The sequence below is a fragment of the Cetorhinus maximus genome, unplaced genomic scaffold (genome assembly GCF_964194155.1).
Source record: "Cetorhinus maximus unplaced genomic scaffold, sCetMax3.hap1.1 HAP1_SCAFFOLD_706, whole genome shotgun sequence".
Lineage (NCBI taxonomy): Eukaryota > Metazoa > Chordata > Chondrichthyes > Lamniformes > Cetorhinidae > Cetorhinus > Cetorhinus maximus.
The window spans coordinates 83327-101240 of NW_027596648.1; the positions used below are offsets into that span (position 1 = coordinate 83327).

Consider the following 17914-nt stretch of genomic DNA (forward strand, 5'->3'; position numbering starts at 1 on the left):
TTTGAGTTACCCCGGATAGCTTTCCTTCGTGCATAGCCATCTGCTCACTCTGCACTGCCATCTGTCTCCCTCACTCTGCGGTCTTTTATTGCCCCCTCAGGGCTTTTCTGTCGCCCTCTTTCTAGGGTCTTTTCCCCCTCCCTATCAGGCCTTTCGTTGCCCTTCCTCTGGGGTCTGTTGTTAACCTTGGCGCTTTATTGGGAGTTGCCCTCCCTCTGGGATCTCTTGTTGCCCTTGGAACTTTATTGGCAGTTACCCTCTCTATGGGGTCTCTTGTTGTCCTCTGTGCTTTATTGGGGGTGTGCTAGTCTTCTTCTAGGTTCTGCACTCACCACAACTTGGAGTTTAAAATACCTGTCAAAGCCTTTTAATATCTCACCAAGTGTTGTCGAGTATTGATCTTCATGTTGGCTGTGGCGTGCTTCACCAGCAAATGAACCAAAGATGAATGAAAATTTATCAACCTGTACTTCTGATTCCTTATTTAATCTTGTAGTTCAGCTGTAAATTAAAAGTCGTCTTTTCCAAGACACCCACTCTTGAGTCTGGTTTAGCCCATTCCATAGCACAAATGCACCTGGCTCTTCTAACTTTCCGTCCATGGCTGGCTGGATTTTCCTTTTATAGCTACTGCTTTAAATGTCGTTACTGCTTTAAGAGCTGTCAGTGCAGTAACCATTTTTTTCCTCTCAAGTTGTTTCTGCTACTGTCAGTTTCTCTATGTTTCCTGCGCTTTTCTGGATTTTGGTGGGCATCCTGGCAATTGTGGGCCTTCTTTTTTTTAACTGTTTTAAGCTTTTAAGGTTTAAGATTTCTTTTCTGGGCAATAACTTATTTTTTTTAATTCCTGAATGCCTTTTTTTAAGGACCCATGCTGTGGGAGTTTTCGTCCAATCGGGGTCCATTTTCTTAAACTTAAAGTGACAGCACTTAGTTCTTAAAATCTGCAGGTCTATTTTTTAAACTCTATAGGCTCTGCTTAAACTTTTGACCGTGCCAGCTGACTTTCACAGGTTTTTTTTAAAAAACCTTTGTTTTTTACTTGCAGCACTCTTTCAGCTGCCTTCTGGATGCTGGGCCCTTGGGACCACCACCTATTCTAAGATGTAAGTACAGCTACTTTTTTGTATTTTTGCTCACCATCTTGTGAACTGTGTCACGCAAGTTCTTGCAATTTTCTCTAATGGACTTCCACTCACTGGCGGATTCCTCACTTCCAACTCTGTAGTGAAGCTTCTTCAACTCTTTCTTCAAGTTTTCTTCTTAGGTGCGCATCTCTCTCTAGTTAGGCTTCAGTTGCTTTCTATTTTCCATACCTTGAGGATGCTTTTCTAGGTTCATACATTTAGCTTTCATATCACCCCAGATCACCATGTCAGATTATGGTACTTCTCTGATATGCTATCTTGTAGAAGCGACAACCGCTGCCAACCCTGTTGTAATATGGGCTCTTTAGATGTCTCGATGAGATCTTGAGACTTGTATATTTAAACATGAACTCTTTGTTATTAACAGATCCCAGGTTACTGTCATGCATGGTGCTGTTACCTAAATGCAGGCTGGTTCCAGAGTGTTCTCTCTAGACTGTTCTCTCAGTCTATTACCATGTGACTCTATACATTATACCATGGGTGGTTCTGTTCTCTAGTCCCTCATCAACTCTTTTTCTGGCGAGCACCTTTACATTACAGTCGCACGAAGGCACGTACAACATCATACAACATTAACCTGAACATGAGTAGCTCCTTCCAGGGCTCCACTGGGGACCTCTGCGGCATCTCAAGCTTCCGCTCATAAGTGCTTACAGGAGGTTATGGACGCCCTCATTGCCAAGGCCCATAATTACGTGCACTTCACTAGAGAGCACTGGGATTTGCTGCTATTTCCGGATTCCGACATCCCCTATGCAGGGTGCCATCGACTGCACTCATATGGCTATAAGAGGTCCCTGGCAAGAGCAAATGCAATACAATAACAGGAATGGGTTCCATTCACTCAATATACAGCTGGTCTGCAACCACCAGAACACATCATGCAGGAATGCGCAAAATACCCAGGGAGCTGCCACGACTCCTAAATCTTGAGTAAATTGCAGATTCTGGACATCATCGAAGGCCCACATCACATCCAGTATTGACTCCTTGGTGACAAAGGCTACCCACAGAGGACATGGGGCTGACGATGCCCGTCAGCAGCCACAAACTCCATTTGAGGGAAGGTAAAATGATGTTCATACTGCCACACAAACATTGATAGAGCAAACCCATTGGCATCTTGAACAGGCGATTCTGATGTCTCAATAGATCTGGCGGAGCACTGCAGTACACTCCCCAGAGGGTCTCTCAGGTCATCGTGGTTTGCTGAGTATCCTGGTGCTGCAAAGTGAGGAGCACGTGCCAGATGACGAGATGGAGGAGCTGCACCTCTCCTCTGAAGATGAGGACATTGAAAGGACGGTGGGTGAGGAATCTGAGGCTGTAAGGGAAGAGGCCATAGCATGGGCCAGACGAAGCAGGCATGCACGTGAGGCACTAATAGCCACCAGATCCCAGGAAGATGATGACGAGACACAGTGATTATGCTGTCAGGTCACTGGTCTCCATGCTGGGCCCACATTACCACCTGTGTTGCTATCCTTTTCATTTTAATCATCCACTTCAATCTGAGAATGAGTAGTTACACATTAGGGTCATCACTTCCTCATCCTTTGAAGGATGATGAACCTTTGGGAGAATGTTGCCTTGCTGAAATGTGGTCCTAACTGCAGGAGAGAATCTCAGCTTCACACGTCAGATGGTGCAGCCTCTTCAAACATCTCTCCAGCATCCTTCAAGAGGCAGGAGCTGGAATACAATTCTCAGTGTGCTCATGGCTCTATGCCTCCAATCTGACAAGGTGCCTCAAGGACAGCAATCTCCAGCTGCGGGAAAACACCTCCTATGTGACTTTGGTGAAAATGTGAGGTAAGATTTGGGCCAACTCAGCCAAGAACATTCTCCAAGTGCTTATGCCTATCACATTGAGCCCTCAGCGTTACTTCAATCACCATAACATTGACATGCAGTACTCTCAGTGAGGGATGCAGGACTGCGGTCAGCCTGACCTTTCACGGAGTACCACACAAGGATCATTTTCAGACACTGTTCCTTCACTGTCACTCAGTCAAAATCCTGGAACTCCCTTCCCAACAGCACCGTGGGTGTACCTATACCACAGGGACTGCAGCGGTTCAAGAAGGCAGCTCAACACTGCCTTCTTAATGGCATTTAGGAATGGGCAATAAATGCTGGCCTTGCCATGAAAGAATAAAACACAAAAATATCAGCCAGTACTAAAAATTGAGTCTATGTGAATATACATCATGTCCACAGTATGTCAACCAACCTTTTAGTGAGTGCACCTTTTGGATGAAATGCAAAAGCCTTTGTAGTTGAGGAGTGACACTGATGACAACTGCCTAAGTTTCAACCAGCTGATCAGGCGAAGAATGGGATCGAACCAGTAACTTTCCTGACCGAATGGCAATGAACCTCAGTGAGCAGTGCAGCAGCCACCTTGGGAGACTTTGGCAATGATCAGAAAGCATTGCCTCACACTCCCTCCCTCCTGTATTGGCAAAGCTTTTGGTTGTATTGAAGAACATCTAGGGGTTTGCATGCATTAGCTATGAAGAAGTTAAGTATATCTTTTGAAGCACTTGGGGAAAAACCCCTCGATTTACACTTTGAAGCTGGAGTGTGTAATGGAATCGGGCCCAGTCTCTCATCCTGACTGGGTTTCCTCCTGGCTTTGAGTATTTTGCCATCAGCACTTTACAATCCATCGCTGCAAAGATGATAAAAGACAAACCACAAGGTCTGTAGGAGATGATTAAACCGCTTCAATAACTTGCCCAAACCTAACAAAACCTGTTTTTCCTATATAAAAAAATTCTTGTGTTGAGCCTGGGAGTCATAATCCCTCATACTGCTCTCCCACATGGTCACTTAACGAGCTGTGACTCATCTCTCTGTTTATCTCTGCAATGAGTCACTGCAGTCAGAGGTTTGGTGTTTGAGCCAAAACACTTCACGACGAGGCACCCAAACAACAGAGGAATAGGAGAGACTACCTGGCTTAGTACACGGGTTATGTGAAAATATTTCACCCACAGATGCACCTTATCCGAAGGAACCGCAGAATCAACTTCAGCCTGTACTGTTCATTGTTAATTTTATGCATTTGAAAGGGAATGGGATCTGTAATACTCTCTACTCCACACCATACTCTCAGCATCAAACATTTCCAGAGCAGTGCCAGTCTCTGCCATTCAACCCCTTCAGCTTGTTCCCTCATTCAGTTAGATCATAGGCTGATCTACATCTTAACTCCATCTATCTACTTTGGTTAATAATCCTTGATATCCTTGCTTAAACACTTTTTTTTAAATGTATTTTCAGTTTACCCATAGCCTCAATATAGGGTTCCCAACTCTGGCTGGTCATATTCTGGGAGATTTTCTGAGCTGGATACAGAGGGTTCCCGACAGACTCCTGCCTGCCCTTCTTGCTGGGATCATCAGCTGTAGCTTGGCAACAGTGGGGCAGCGGCTCCCAGCCATGGAACAGGAGTGGAGCTCACTCTTGGGCCGTTGCCCAGGAAGGGATGAGGCGCCACTGCTGATACCCGTTATCATGGATCCAGCTTTCTTCCTACTCCTTGGCAACCTGTCGGTCGGCGCTGCTGGGGCAGGGCAGAGGCAGTGCTGGTTCCCTCCCAGCATCTCCATTCCCGTGTCAGGGAGCAAACCGCCTGCACGTACTCCATTCCTGGGACCATGACCTCACACACCTGTGCTGACTTCCCCAGAAGTGCTGATTTCCACCTACTCAAGCTCACCCACCCCAGGGGCAGCTGCTGAGCAGCCTCCCGAGCCTCCTACCAAGCAGACCAAAACCGGAGACACAACGGTTGCCATTTCTTTAGTCACTTCTGCAGCTACTCCTGCTGCAACTCACTCCCCGTCGGTTCACAGTTTGCACCAGGACATTTACTGGGTTTAAGGAAGCTAGGAGGAGCTCCCTCTTGACTGAGGTGAAAATTAATGTAAACTCTTCTCTACGACTACATGTCTGAGCTACAACCTACTCTGCACTGGAGTGCTGCTTTGGGCTGCAGTAGAGTGCTTAAGTTGGAGTTTGGTGACTGAGGGAGTTTAGTGAGGAGGGAACAAGATGATCCTTTGAGTACCGGGATTACAGTTGGGTAAGTATTTACTACTTTTATCGCTTATAGTTTTTAAGGTCTTATTTTGTGGTTCATCATTTGTAAGGGCTATATTCTGTAACAACGAGGAGCTGGGAAGAAGGGCCCTACAGTAATTGATATTATTTGATATCAAGTATCTTCCAAAAGGTTTAATTTAAAGGGATAAGTCACGGCAGGAGAGCTGAAAGCCGTGGTGTGCTCCTCCTGCTCTATGTGGGAAGCCAGGAACATTTCCAGTGCCCGGGGCCAGCATGTGTGCGGGAAGTGTCTCCAGCTGCAGCTCCTGGAAGCCCGGGTTTCGGATTGATTAAGAAGGGGAAAATAGAGTACGAGAGTAAGCTTGCGGGGAACATAAAAACTGACTGTAAAAGCTTCTATAGGTATGTGAAGAGAAAAAGATTGGTGAAGAAAATTGTAGGTCCCTTACAGTCAGAAACAGGGGAATTTATAATGGGGAACAAAGAAATGGCTGACCAACTAAATACATACTTTGGTTCTGTCTTCACAAAGGAGGACACAAATAACATACCAGAAATATTGGGGAACACAGGGTTTAGTGAGAGGGACAAACTGAAAGAAATCAGCATTAGTAGGGAAATGGTGTTGGGGAAATTGATGGGATTGAAGGCCAATAAATCCCCGGGGCCTGATAATCTACATCCCAGAGTACTTAAGGAAGTGGCCCTAGAAATAGTGGATGCATTGGTGGTCATCTTCTGAGACTCTACAGACTCTGGAACAGTTCCTACAGATTGGAGGGTAGTTAATGTAACCCTACTATTTAAAAAGGGAGGTAGAGAGAAAACAGGGAATTATAGACCAGTCAGCCTGATGTCGGTAGTGGGAAAAATTCTAGAGTATATTATAAAAGATTTAATAGCTGAGCACTTGGAAAACAATGGCAGAATCAGACAGAGTCAGAATGGATTTACAAAAGGGAAATCATGCTTAACAAATCTACTGGACTTTTTCGAGAATATAACTAGTAGAGTTGATGAGGGGGAGCCAGTGGATGTGGTTTATTTGGACTTTCAGAAGGCTTTCGACAAAGTCCCACATAAGAGATTAGTGTATAAAGTACATGGGATTGGGGGTAGTGTATTGAGATGGATAGAAAACTGGTTGGCAGACAGGAAACAAAGAGGAGGAATAAACGGTCTTTTTCCGAATGGCAGGCAGTGGATCGGTTCTGGGACCCCAGCTATTCACAATATCTATTAATGATTTTGGTAAGGGAACTAAATATAATATCTCCAAATTTGCAGATGACACAAAGCTGGGTGGGAGGGTGAGCTGTGAGGAGGATACAGAGATGCTTCAGCGTGATTTGGACAAGCTGAGTGAGTGGGCAAATGCATGGCAGATGCATTATAACGTGGATAAATGTGAGGTTATCCACTTTGGTAGCAAAAACAGGAAGGCAGATTATTATCTGAATGGCTATAAATTGAGAGAGGGAAATGTGCAACGAGACCTGGGTGTCCTCGTACACCAGTCTTTGAAGGTAAGCATGCAGGTGCAGCAGGTGGTAAAGAAGGCAAATGGTATGTTGGCCTTCATATCCAGAGGGTTCGAGTACAGGAACAGGGATGTCTTGCTGCAATTATACAGGGCCTTGGTGAGACCACACCTGGAATATTGTGTGCAGTTTTGGTCTCCTTATCTGAGGAAGGATGTTCTTGCTATAGAGGGAGTGCAGCGAAGGTTTACCAGACTGATTCCTGGGATGGTGGGACTGACATATGAGGAGAGATTGAGTCAGTTAGGATTATATTCGCTGGAGTTCAGAAGAATGAGGAGGGATCTCATAGAAACCTATAAAATTCTAACAGGACTAGACAGGGTAGATGCAGGAAGGATGTTTCCGATGGTGGAGGGAGTCCAGAACCAGGGGTCAGAGTCTAAGGATACGGGGTAGACCATTTAGGACTGAGATGAGGAGAAATCTCTTCACCCAGAGAGTGGTGAGCCTGTGGAATTCGCTACCTCATAAAGTAGTTGAGACCAAAACATTGTATGTTTTCAAGAAGGTGTTAGATATCGCTCTTGGGGCAAAAGGGATGAAAGGATATGGGGAGAAAGCGGGAGCAGGCTATTGAGTTGGATGATCAGCCTTGATCATAATGAATGGCGGAGCAGGCTTGAAGGGCCAAATGGCCTACTCCTGCTCCTAGTTTCTATGTTACTCGCCAGAAAGAAACAGGCAACGCGTTTGTGAGCATAGTATGTGTACGCGACCCACATCAGTACTGGTTTACATCTTATGTCATCACCCTGCCAAGTACACCTTCGGATCAGCATTCTACAATGAACAATGAGCTTCTGTGTACAAATTATTGTACAGAATAATTTATTTGTTTAAAATAACGTTTTCAAATCTCCCAGGTTGCTTTCAATAGCCACCGGGAGATTGATACCAATTCCAGGAAATTCCCAGCCATTCTGGGAGGATTGGCAAGCCTGCCTCAACAGCCTTTTGGGGGAAGAGAGTTTCAGATTGTCACTACCCTTTGTGTAAAGTAGCACTGACATCACTCTGAATAGTCTAGCTCTAATTGTAAGGTAAGGTCATCTTGTTCTGGACTCTTCCACCAGACAAAATAGTTTCTGCCTGTTTATCCTAACAACCTTTTTAACCCTCTCAATCAGATCATCCTTTAACTTCTCTTTTCTTCTCATGGAATACAGGAAAGAATTTCTTTTTCTTTCTTTGTATTCTTTGACTTTCTTTCTTTGACTTGCCTTTATACAGCACTTTTCACAGCCACAGACTTCTCAAAGTGCTGTATAGCCAATTAATTTTTTTTGAAGTGTAGTCACTATTGTAATGTCGGAAACACAGCAGCCAATGTATGCGCATAGCAAACTCCCACAAACAGCAATGTGATAATGGTCAAATAATCTGTTTTTGTGATGTTGATTGAGGGATAAATATTGACCAGGACACCAGGGAGAACTCCACTGCTCTTGTTCAAATAGTGCTATGGGATCTTTTATATCCACCTAACAGGCAAATGGGGCATTGGTTTAATGTCTCATCTGAAAGATAGCACCTCCGACAGTGCAGCACTTTGTCAATACAGCGCTGGAGTGTCAGTCTGGATTTTTGTATAGTCATAGCCTAGTCTACAGAACCTGTCTCCACAATTTAACCCTTTACAAAGAATAATGGAATGGTAGAGTACAAAATGAGATCATGCAATCTGTTGCACCTATACTGGCTGTTTGAAAGAGCTATTCAATGAATCCCATTTCCTGCTCTTTTCCTGCTGCTCTGTAAGCTTTTCCCTTCAAGTATTTATCCAGCTCCTTTTGAAGTTACTATTGAATCATCTTCCATCACCTTTCAGGCAGCACATTCCAAATCACAACTCGCTGCATATAACTATTTCTTTTCATCTAGTCGTTTAGTAGTACAGAACTTGAGTATTGCTGAAAAAAGAGACATGTCGAAGCTTTTTGTCTTGCACTCATCAGGACACTTCTTAAGAATAATGCTTTGGTAGAACTGCCTGCACACAGCTCTTAGCTGATTTTTAAAAGCAGACAAAAACATGGCTGCCTCACCATGTGACTTTCCATGAGTTCAGGTCCTTCTCCAATTAAGGGGTGGTGTTTATGTTGATTATATCCTGTGTTTTGGGTTAACACCTCCTGAGGGTTTGAAACAATCAGTGTCTTTGTTTTAGAATAACCCATTCAAATCTGATATTACCTTTTTGATTGGTTTCAGGAGAAGGCATCGACTCACTTCAGCCTGGAATGTTATTTTTGTTCCCTCATGAGACGGGAGTGGTTCTAATCTACAAAAAATGAGAAGTGTACTTGGGCAGCCATCTTTTCCAGCCTTTCTTGTGTCCAGCTTTAAATATAAAATTAGTTTGAAGTTCAGAATATGACATGCCGGTACTAGGGCATAACATCCCCTTAATTTTCTCCTCCCAAAGCAGAACATTTCCAGCTTGTCCTGTCTCTCCATGTAACTGAAGTCCTCTGCTTTCCACAAAAATAGTTCTTTTCACAAGAAGTCCAACTAATGCTCGGTTCATTAATATTCCAGGGCTGGCGCCAGGAACTGAATTTCCACATTCCGAAGCAGAGGGCTGATAGATGGCAGTTACTGCCCCTCCACAAGGATCTGTTCCAGCCAACAAAATATGCATTCCACAACAGTGCTGGGGATACCTCGACACTCAACCCTCGCCGCTGTGGTGTTCCTGATCTACCGTCTGGGAAATATATCCAGCACGGCAACACCAAAAGGAAGAGACGCTTTGTGATTGCAGGAGAACGGTGGAACAAAACTGACCTGACGTACAAGTAGGACATTACTCTCAGGGTAGCAAGGGGAATTTCACAGGATTATGCTGTACCCTGTCCCAAGGGGAATTGCATGGGATTACACCATACCATGTCTCGAGGGGAATTACACGGGATCGCACCGTACCCTGCCCCAAGGGGAATTACACGGGATCGCACCGTACCCTGTCCCGAGGGGAATTACATGGGATCGCACTGTACCCTGTCCATCCTGTTATCCCTGATAATTTTCAAAAAATGAAATTCAAACTTCCAGTTAATGGTTGAAAGAATGACGACAAGATTTAAGATTTTTACTGTAATAAATAGACTAATAGCTCTTTTAAGTAAACACTATCTTTGTAAGCAACTTTAAACTCAGGACTTTCCATTTTTACTTTTAACACAAATGAAAAACCCACTTCAGAGGTATACTTTTAACTGTCCTTTAAGAAGTCAGTCGATTTCCCCAGAACCAGCCCAAAGTGCTTCTTAGCTCCTGAGGGTTTACTTCCATTCCTTTCCTTTCCAAGTCTGGTAACTTTTAACTGCCTTTCATAGTGAGGATGTTTCCTGGTGATCCTCATCCAGCGCAAGCTAGGTGAACCTTCCAGCCTTGTTTAAAATCCTCACAAGTTTGATCTTTTCATTCCAAGTGCAAACTCCTACCGCGTTCCTATGTGGTGATCTTTAGAAGCTTGCAGCCTCCAGCTGCTCTCCTTCTCCCAGATCCTGGCAGATTACCTCTGTCCATGAGTTTTCAGGGATATCAGGAACCCTTCCCCTCTTAAAGCCCATTTCCATGGCAATGTGAATCACATGGGCCTTATATCCAGATAGAAATGCTGATTAGCTGTCTCTGAGACCCCAATTCTCTTTTATCTTGGAAATAAATGGACAGTTTAAAGCATAACCATTTACAACCCATCATTCTCAACACCTTCCTGGGACTTTGGAGCTTAGCAGTCTAATCACTGTGTACACAATTGCTGCTGCTATTGCCTCCAAGTGTGAACACCTTTCTTCCAGCAAAGCAAAAAAGACCTCTCTTTAATCTTTAACAGTCAGCAGGCCTGTTGTTAGGCAGATTTCAGAACAGTTCCCTTCATTTTATCCTAAATGAAGGACACAATCCTAAAATTTAACAATCTTATAAAACCTCGTATTTGTAACAATCCTGAAGGAAATTTCATGTCTTGACATCTCTAGCATTGGAGATGGCAATCCTGCAGCTATCTTATGACAGAATTAAATATCATCAACCTACGTGTGATAGATCACTCAGTCACAGTCAGATTTCAGCAGCAAGTGAAATATGGTCAGCTTGATGAGTTGCACCATTCTTACCTTACCAGCATGAACCAGATATTTTCTCAGTGTCAGGGCCTTAACATATACAACATGTCACGGGACTTCACGGACAATAAATCCTCGGGAGCATATTCCTTTTGAGGGTCAGTGTCCGTGCACTTCAGCTTGGAATTGACCAGCACAGATATTCACACTTTTTAGTAGTTCCAATTTGAGAGACACCTTGGTTTCTCACCTGGTGACTCACAGTTCATAAGCAAGCAAGAGCAGACAGTAAAGGCTTAGAAAGGAGTGGAAGAGTCTGCATTGAAGGGCATAGACCTCTAAAAGGACTACTGTAACTGGAGTTCATCCATGAAAAGGGTAACCACTGAGGGACAGCAGAAAATCTGTGGCGTACTGACAGGCCTTCCACATCTACAGTCCAGGATTGCAGGGTAAAATGGAAGAGTCCACTTCAAGCATGGGGTGTTAATGTTACGGAGCATTGTGATGTCTTTTTGCAGAATGACAACTCTATGGAACATCCAATCTCTGCAATGAAAGGAGTCCAATAAAGCCTTGACCACGCTCATGCAGGTTCTGGATGCCAACATGCCTGGCACCTTAAATAGGAGAGCTGAAGGGTAGTAAGCAGAACTGTACACAGTGTTCCAGCTGCAGTCTAACTAGTGTTTCAGACAATTCTAACCTGACCTTCCTGCTCGTACCTTTATTGGCCGAGCCATGGAATATAAGTATCCTGTATGCCTTCTTAATCACCTTATCATCCTGCTCCCTTCAGGGATCTGTGGACATGCACTGCAAGGTCCCTCTGTTCCTCGACACTTCTCAGTTTCTTACTATTCATTGTTTGCTCTACGTAAATGTATTACCTCATGAATTTATTTCCGTTTGCCTCTTTTCCTTCCCACCTGATCCATCATTAATATCTTCCTGCAACCTATTGCTTTCTTCGTCATTTTCAACCACAGGGCCAATTTTAGTATCATCTGCAAATGTCTTAATTACATTTAAATCTAAAACAATATCCAAAATTTTCTGGCCCCGTTGGTGTCAGGCATTATGGCGGGCAGGGGTACAATATGGCGAGAAGGCCAAAAATCGGTTTCATGCCGGTGTGAAAGTACAGCAGGATCATCCAATAGTGTCCACCATGGCAGAACACCAATCCCACTGTTGGGAACACGATTTGCATCCCGCTAATGGAATGCAAAGTAAGGCCTGACTGGAATCATCCCCCCCATGCCAGATTTACTGTTACACCGGCAGGTAAACATGCCGGCCTAGAACATGTCTGGACAAGTGTGACGTGCAGAAGTCGGGACTTAACGTTAGGGCCTTGCTCAGATCGCAGACACCCAAGGAGCAGAAGATGCTGGAGCCCCACAGCTCATGGATTCTCATGGTCATGGCTCTGCCGCGAAGCGGCTTACGGAAGGTGGGAGGTCTCCATTGATGCTTCGGGACATCACAGTCTGGGCCATGGGCTGCTACAGATGATCAGCGAGGTGGTACGGCGAGGTGAGGGCTTCCAACAACTCTGCATGATGTTTTCCCACCTTTTGCTGACTCCCCCTGATGAGTTGGAAGGCCGGATCCAGAGGCTCACCATCTGACTCGGACCTTATAGATGCCTCTTCCCTAGCAGTCCTCCGAGTACCAGGCAGCCTTCTCCTATTGCGGACATGTGTCTGTGCGGTAACCACCAGATTGTGAACCCAAGCCTGCTGTAGATTTAGGTGCCACCGAGGTGTGTGTCTCTGCGTTGGTGGATGGTGTAGGTAAGCGCTGTGACAGGTCTTCCAGGCTGCTTAGTTATTGCTCTTCAATGGAGGGGGTGTCACTTGGCTGGAGGTGAGGACTTGGATGGAGCTGAGGGACTGACTGGCTGGCTGAGGGTGTCGGTTGCTTGGCAGAGCTCCCTGTGAACCAAAGTAGAGATAATTAGTGTATGGCAGCAAATTCAAAAGCAGGAGAGAGAACACTCACATTTCCATTGAGAGAGGGATGATGTGGAGCAGGATCCTCATGTGGGCATTCACCACCGACCTCACCGTCGCCACAGGCATGGGTCACGTTCTCACCAGTCAGCACGATGGCACGCTCCTCAACGTGAGCAAGGAGCCTAATGTGGGCCACTCACCTCTGGCCTGGGACCTCTCCCTGCTGTTGTGAGCCAGCTTCTCCTGCATGAAAACAGATGGAGAGTGTGTGAGCAGCAGGACACATGGCACTGTGTGGAATGCTTGTGTGGTGAGTGGAGCCACGGAGCGGATGAGGATGCGAGCTTGAGAGGATATGAGCCTGATGAAGATGTGAGGGTGTGTGTGAGAGTTACATACATACGAACATATATACATACGAACAAGGAGCAGAAGTAGACATTTGGCCCCTCGAGCCTACTCCGCCATTTAATAAGATCATGGCTGATCTGATAGTAACCTCAAATCTGCATCCCACCTACTCCCGGTAACCTATCACTCCCTTGCTTACCAAGAGTCTATTCACCTCTGCCTTAAAAATATTCAAAGACTCTGCTTCCACTGCCTTTTCAGGAAGAAAGTTCCAAAGACTCATGACCCTCTGAGAGAAAAAAATTCACCAAGTCTCCGTCTTAAATGGGTGAACCCTTAATTTTAAACAGCGACCCCTAGTTGTAGATTCTCCCACAAGAGGAAACATCCCCTCCACATCCACCCTGTCAAGTCCCCTCAGGATCTTATATGTTTCAATCAAGTTGCCACTTACTCTTCTAAACTCCAGCGGATACAAACCTAACCTGTCCAACTTATCATCATAAGACAACCCACCCATTCCCAGTATTAGTCTGGTAAACTTTCTCTGAACTGCTTCCAACGCATTTACATCCTTCCTTAAATAAGGCGACCAATACTGTACACAATACTCCAGATGTGGTCTCACTAGTGCTCTGTATAACTGAAGCATAACCTCCCTACTTTTGTATTCAGTTCCCCTCACAATAAACTATAACATTCTATTAGCTTTCCTAATTGCTTGCTGTACCTGCATACAAGCTTTTTGCGATTCATGCACTAAGACACCCAGATCCCTCTGAATCTCAGAGGTCTGCAATCTGACCATTTCAATAGTATGCCTCTCTTTATTCTTCCTGCCAAAATGGAAAATTTCACATTTTCCCATATTTGCCAGATCTTTGCCCATTCACTTAACCTATCTATATCTTTTTGTAGCCTCCTTAAGTTCTCTTCACAAATTACTTTCCTACCCATCTTTGTGTCATCAGCAAATTTGACAACCATCCCATCCATCCCTTCACCCAAGTCATTTATATAAATTCTAAACCGTTGAGGTCCCAGCACTGATCCCTGTGGCACAGCAAGCATTATATCTTGCCAACCTGAAAAAGACCCATTTTTGCCTACTCTCTGCTTCATGCTCGCCAGCCAATCTTCTATCCATGCCAATATGTTATCCCCTTTACCATGAGCTTTTATTTTCCACAATAACCTTTGATGTAGCACTTTATCAAATGCCTTCTGGAAATCTAAGTACAGTACATCCGCCAGTTCCCCTTTATCCACAGCACGTTGCTTCCTCAAAGAACTCCAATAAGTTGGCTAAACATGATTCCCCTTTCACAAAACCATGTTGACTCTGCCTGATTACCTTGAAATTATCCAAGTGCCCTGCTAAAACTTCGTTAATAACAGCTTCTAACATTTTCCCTATGACAGATGTTAGCCTAACTGGCCTATAGTTTCCCACTTTCTGTCTCCCCTGTCCCCCGCCCGTTTTGAATAATGGAGTTACGTTTGCTATCTTCCAATCTAACGGAACCTTTCCAAAATCTAGGGAGTTTCAGAAAATTAAAACCAATGCATCAACACGAGACACTTCTTTTAAGACCCTAGGATGAAGTCCATCAGGACCCAGGCATTTGTCAGCCCTCAGCTCCAACAATTTACTCAGTACCACTTCACTGGTGACTGTAATTTTCCTAAGTTCCTCCCTCCCCTCCATTTCCTGAATTATAGCTGCTTCTATGATATTACTTGTATCCCCTGTAGAGAAGACTGATGCAATTCAGCTGCTATTTCCTTGCTTTTCATTATCAATTCTCCAGACTCACTTTCTAAAGGACCATTGCTCACTTTGTTAACTCGTTTCTTTTAAAAATATTTATAGAATCTCTTACTATCTGTTTTTATATTCCTGGCTAGCTTTCTCTCGTACTCTAATTTTTCCCTCCTTATTAATCTTTGAGTCATCCTTTGCTGTTTTTTATATTCTGTCCAATCTTCTGGCCTTCCACCTATCTTTGCACAATTATATATTTTTTCTTTAACTTTGATACTATCCTTTGTAGTTAACCGTGGAGGATGTGTCCGTCCCTTGGATTTTTCCTTACTCGTTGGAATGTATTTATTCTGTGTATTCTGAAATATCCCCATCAATGTTTGCCACTGCATTTCCATTGACCTATCCCTTAACCTAATTTGCCAATTCACTTTAGCCAACTCTGCTTTCATGCCTTTATAATTGCCCTTATTTAAGTTTAAAAACATAGGGCTGAATTTTGCGTTTGTCGAGCAGGCGGGCCCGACCCAATCGGTGGCGGGCGTGGAGCTGATCGCCGCCAGCGAAACAGGCCGCCCCGCCATTTTGCGTGGGCGGGCCAATTAAGGCCCTCCCAGCGCGTTTCAGACCCCCATGTTCAGCGGGAAATTCAAATCGGCGGCGGGCGTGTTCAGACCGCCGGTTCCAATGGGGAACTGGCGGTCTGTATAAAGAACGGCCAGGCAGCCTCCTTTAGGCTGTTCACCATGGCCAGCGACTGGGCTCCAGAGGAGGTGAGGGCAGAGGAGGAGGAGGGGGGCAGGCTGCAGGGTAGACCAGCGGGGGTCCGATGCCTGCCTTGTTGCCCTCCTGGAAGAGGTGTCAAATCATCGGGAGGTGTTGTTTCCGGAGGATGGGAAGAGGAGGGCCCCCCATGTCACCAGGCAGGAGGTGGCAGAGGCTGTAAGCTCTCATGATGCTGTGCGGTGCACAGGAACCCAGTGCCGCAAGCGCTTCAATGATTTGTTGCGCTCTGGAAGGGTGAGCACCATGCCGGCCTTGGCCATTTTACGCAGCAGGCAGCCTTAGCCTTTGAGGCACCCCCCCACCCGTCTTAATGTCGTTACTACATTGGGCATTTGGCGCATGCTGGGTGGGCAAACAGATAGTGGCCATGCTTAAATCAGTCTTAGTGGTTGAGGAGAAGATGGGTTCTCCCTGCAGCATATGTTGGTGTTTGTCGCATTTGAGTAGTCTGGGGACAACCTGTAGGGGAGGCAGCTAGACACAGACTCAGAACTCCAACATATGTCTTATTGATGGTGATGAGATGGTGGAAGAGGAGCCTCAAGGTATCGTGGCCAAGAGCCATGTGCTGGCCTCGGTGCTGCACCTAGTTGTGCCTCCTTGCCATGGGCGCTAAGACCCGTGTGTTGTTCAAAGTGATGGACGCCGAATGTGTCCAAGGTGGCTGTTGGGGGAGGGGGTTGGGAGCAGCTGGACTATCTTCTGGTGACTGATCACCAGTAGTGTGGACAGGAGCCGCTAGAGGCCTCAGATGGACCACTGTGGTTGGGGTGCGGCGTGCACGTGCAGAGTACATGAGCGATCAACCCCATTAAATGCTCTTCTCTGTTCTGCAGGCAAAAACAGAGAACAATAGCTGGGAGTGTCTGCGGACTGGTGATGGTGGGCACGCCGTGCTGCAGCACCTCACCACGTATGAGGAGCAGGCCATGGAGCTGGGGAGGAGGCAGGCGGCCAGGTCAGCAGGTGTCGGCGAGGCTGGGGTGCAGCGCCCAGGTATTTGAGGGCCACAGTCCCATCCACTCTGTCTCCCCACCATCCAAAGCACTGCTGATTGCTGCAATCATTAATGCAGCAACACTGCTCATTCACAGACTGATACAGTCAGACGTGTGGGACATACGCAAAGGTCCCTCGGCCCCTTGAGGATGTGCGTCTCTAGCACCTTCCAAAGTCACCTTATCCCATTTGTGACCACTATCCCCATGGCCTAACATGCCATGGCATCGCTGCTGCACATCCAAAGACTTATATCATCTTAGGAGGGTTTGTATGTCTACCACCCTTTCAGCCAGTGCGTCCCACATTACTCTGTCCAAAAGGTCCTCAGCACCTCACCTGTCAACCTCATGGCACTCAACTTAAATAAACGCCACCACGTTAGTCATCCCTGCGCCAAGGGAAATGTTGCCTTGCGTCCACCCGTTCTCTGCCCCTCATAACGGTATGAAGGTCAATAATGTGACCTGTCAATCTCCTGTGCTCCGTGGCAAATGTCGCAAGTGTATGCAATGTTTCCTCATAACTCCAACTCTCCAGGCCAGCATTCTTCCAGGTCAGGAACCTCTGCACTCTCCCCACTCCAATGCCATCCCTCCCATGAATCGCAGGTCACAAGTGAACACAGAAGTGTAGATGTGGCCTTGACAGCGTTTTCTGCGCTTGCAACATGACCTCCCTTTTCCTACATTCTATTCCTCGGCTAATAAAGGCAAATTTGGCTTTGAACTTGTTAAACACCTTATGTTCCTGTTCTGCTACCTTAACGGGTCTGCCCAGCAAGGTCCCTGTAATCGTCGTGACTTTCCACGGTCCTACCATGACTCATGTATTCCTGTACCTTGTTTGTATTGCCCAAGTGCTTAACCGCAAACTTATCCACATAACATTCCATGTGGCATTCCTTAGGCCATCTGACAAGCCTGTCTGTATGCGTGTGTAATTTTTGGGCCTCCTCTTGACTATTTACCACCCCACCAATCTTCATCTCCTTAGGTTCTTGAAGGGTGAACGCATTGTGAGGCTGGGGGGGAAAGGGACGAAATGTGTTACTGACTGAACACTAACTGATGCACTATCCTTGTTGTTAATTTCAGCATCACCATCGCATGGCCGCCACCAACAAGCCCAGAGCTCCCCCTCCATACCTGAGGGCCAACACTTGCAAAATCATTTCAGCGAGCCAGGCACCAGCACAACGACCACCACA

The 17914-nt window shown here is 45.8% G+C and overlaps 1 protein-coding gene across 3 annotated transcripts in view; it reads left to right on the forward strand.

The window, feature by feature from the left end:
• LOC144674568 (stromelysin-3-like) overlaps positions 1 to 17914 on the forward strand; it is a 110931-nt gene that overhangs the window by 39949 nt on the left and 53068 nt on the right. For 2 of the 3 annotated variants that reach the window (XM_078535858.1, XM_078535857.1), the window contains exon 2: positions 9308 to 9567. In XM_078535858.1, coding sequence (XP_078391984.1) covers positions 9308 to 9567 — 260 coding nt within the window. Of the gene's footprint in view, positions 1 to 9084; positions 9154 to 9307; positions 9568 to 17914 lie in introns of those variants that run through there. The other variant, XM_078535859.1, reaches the window with a different exon arrangement.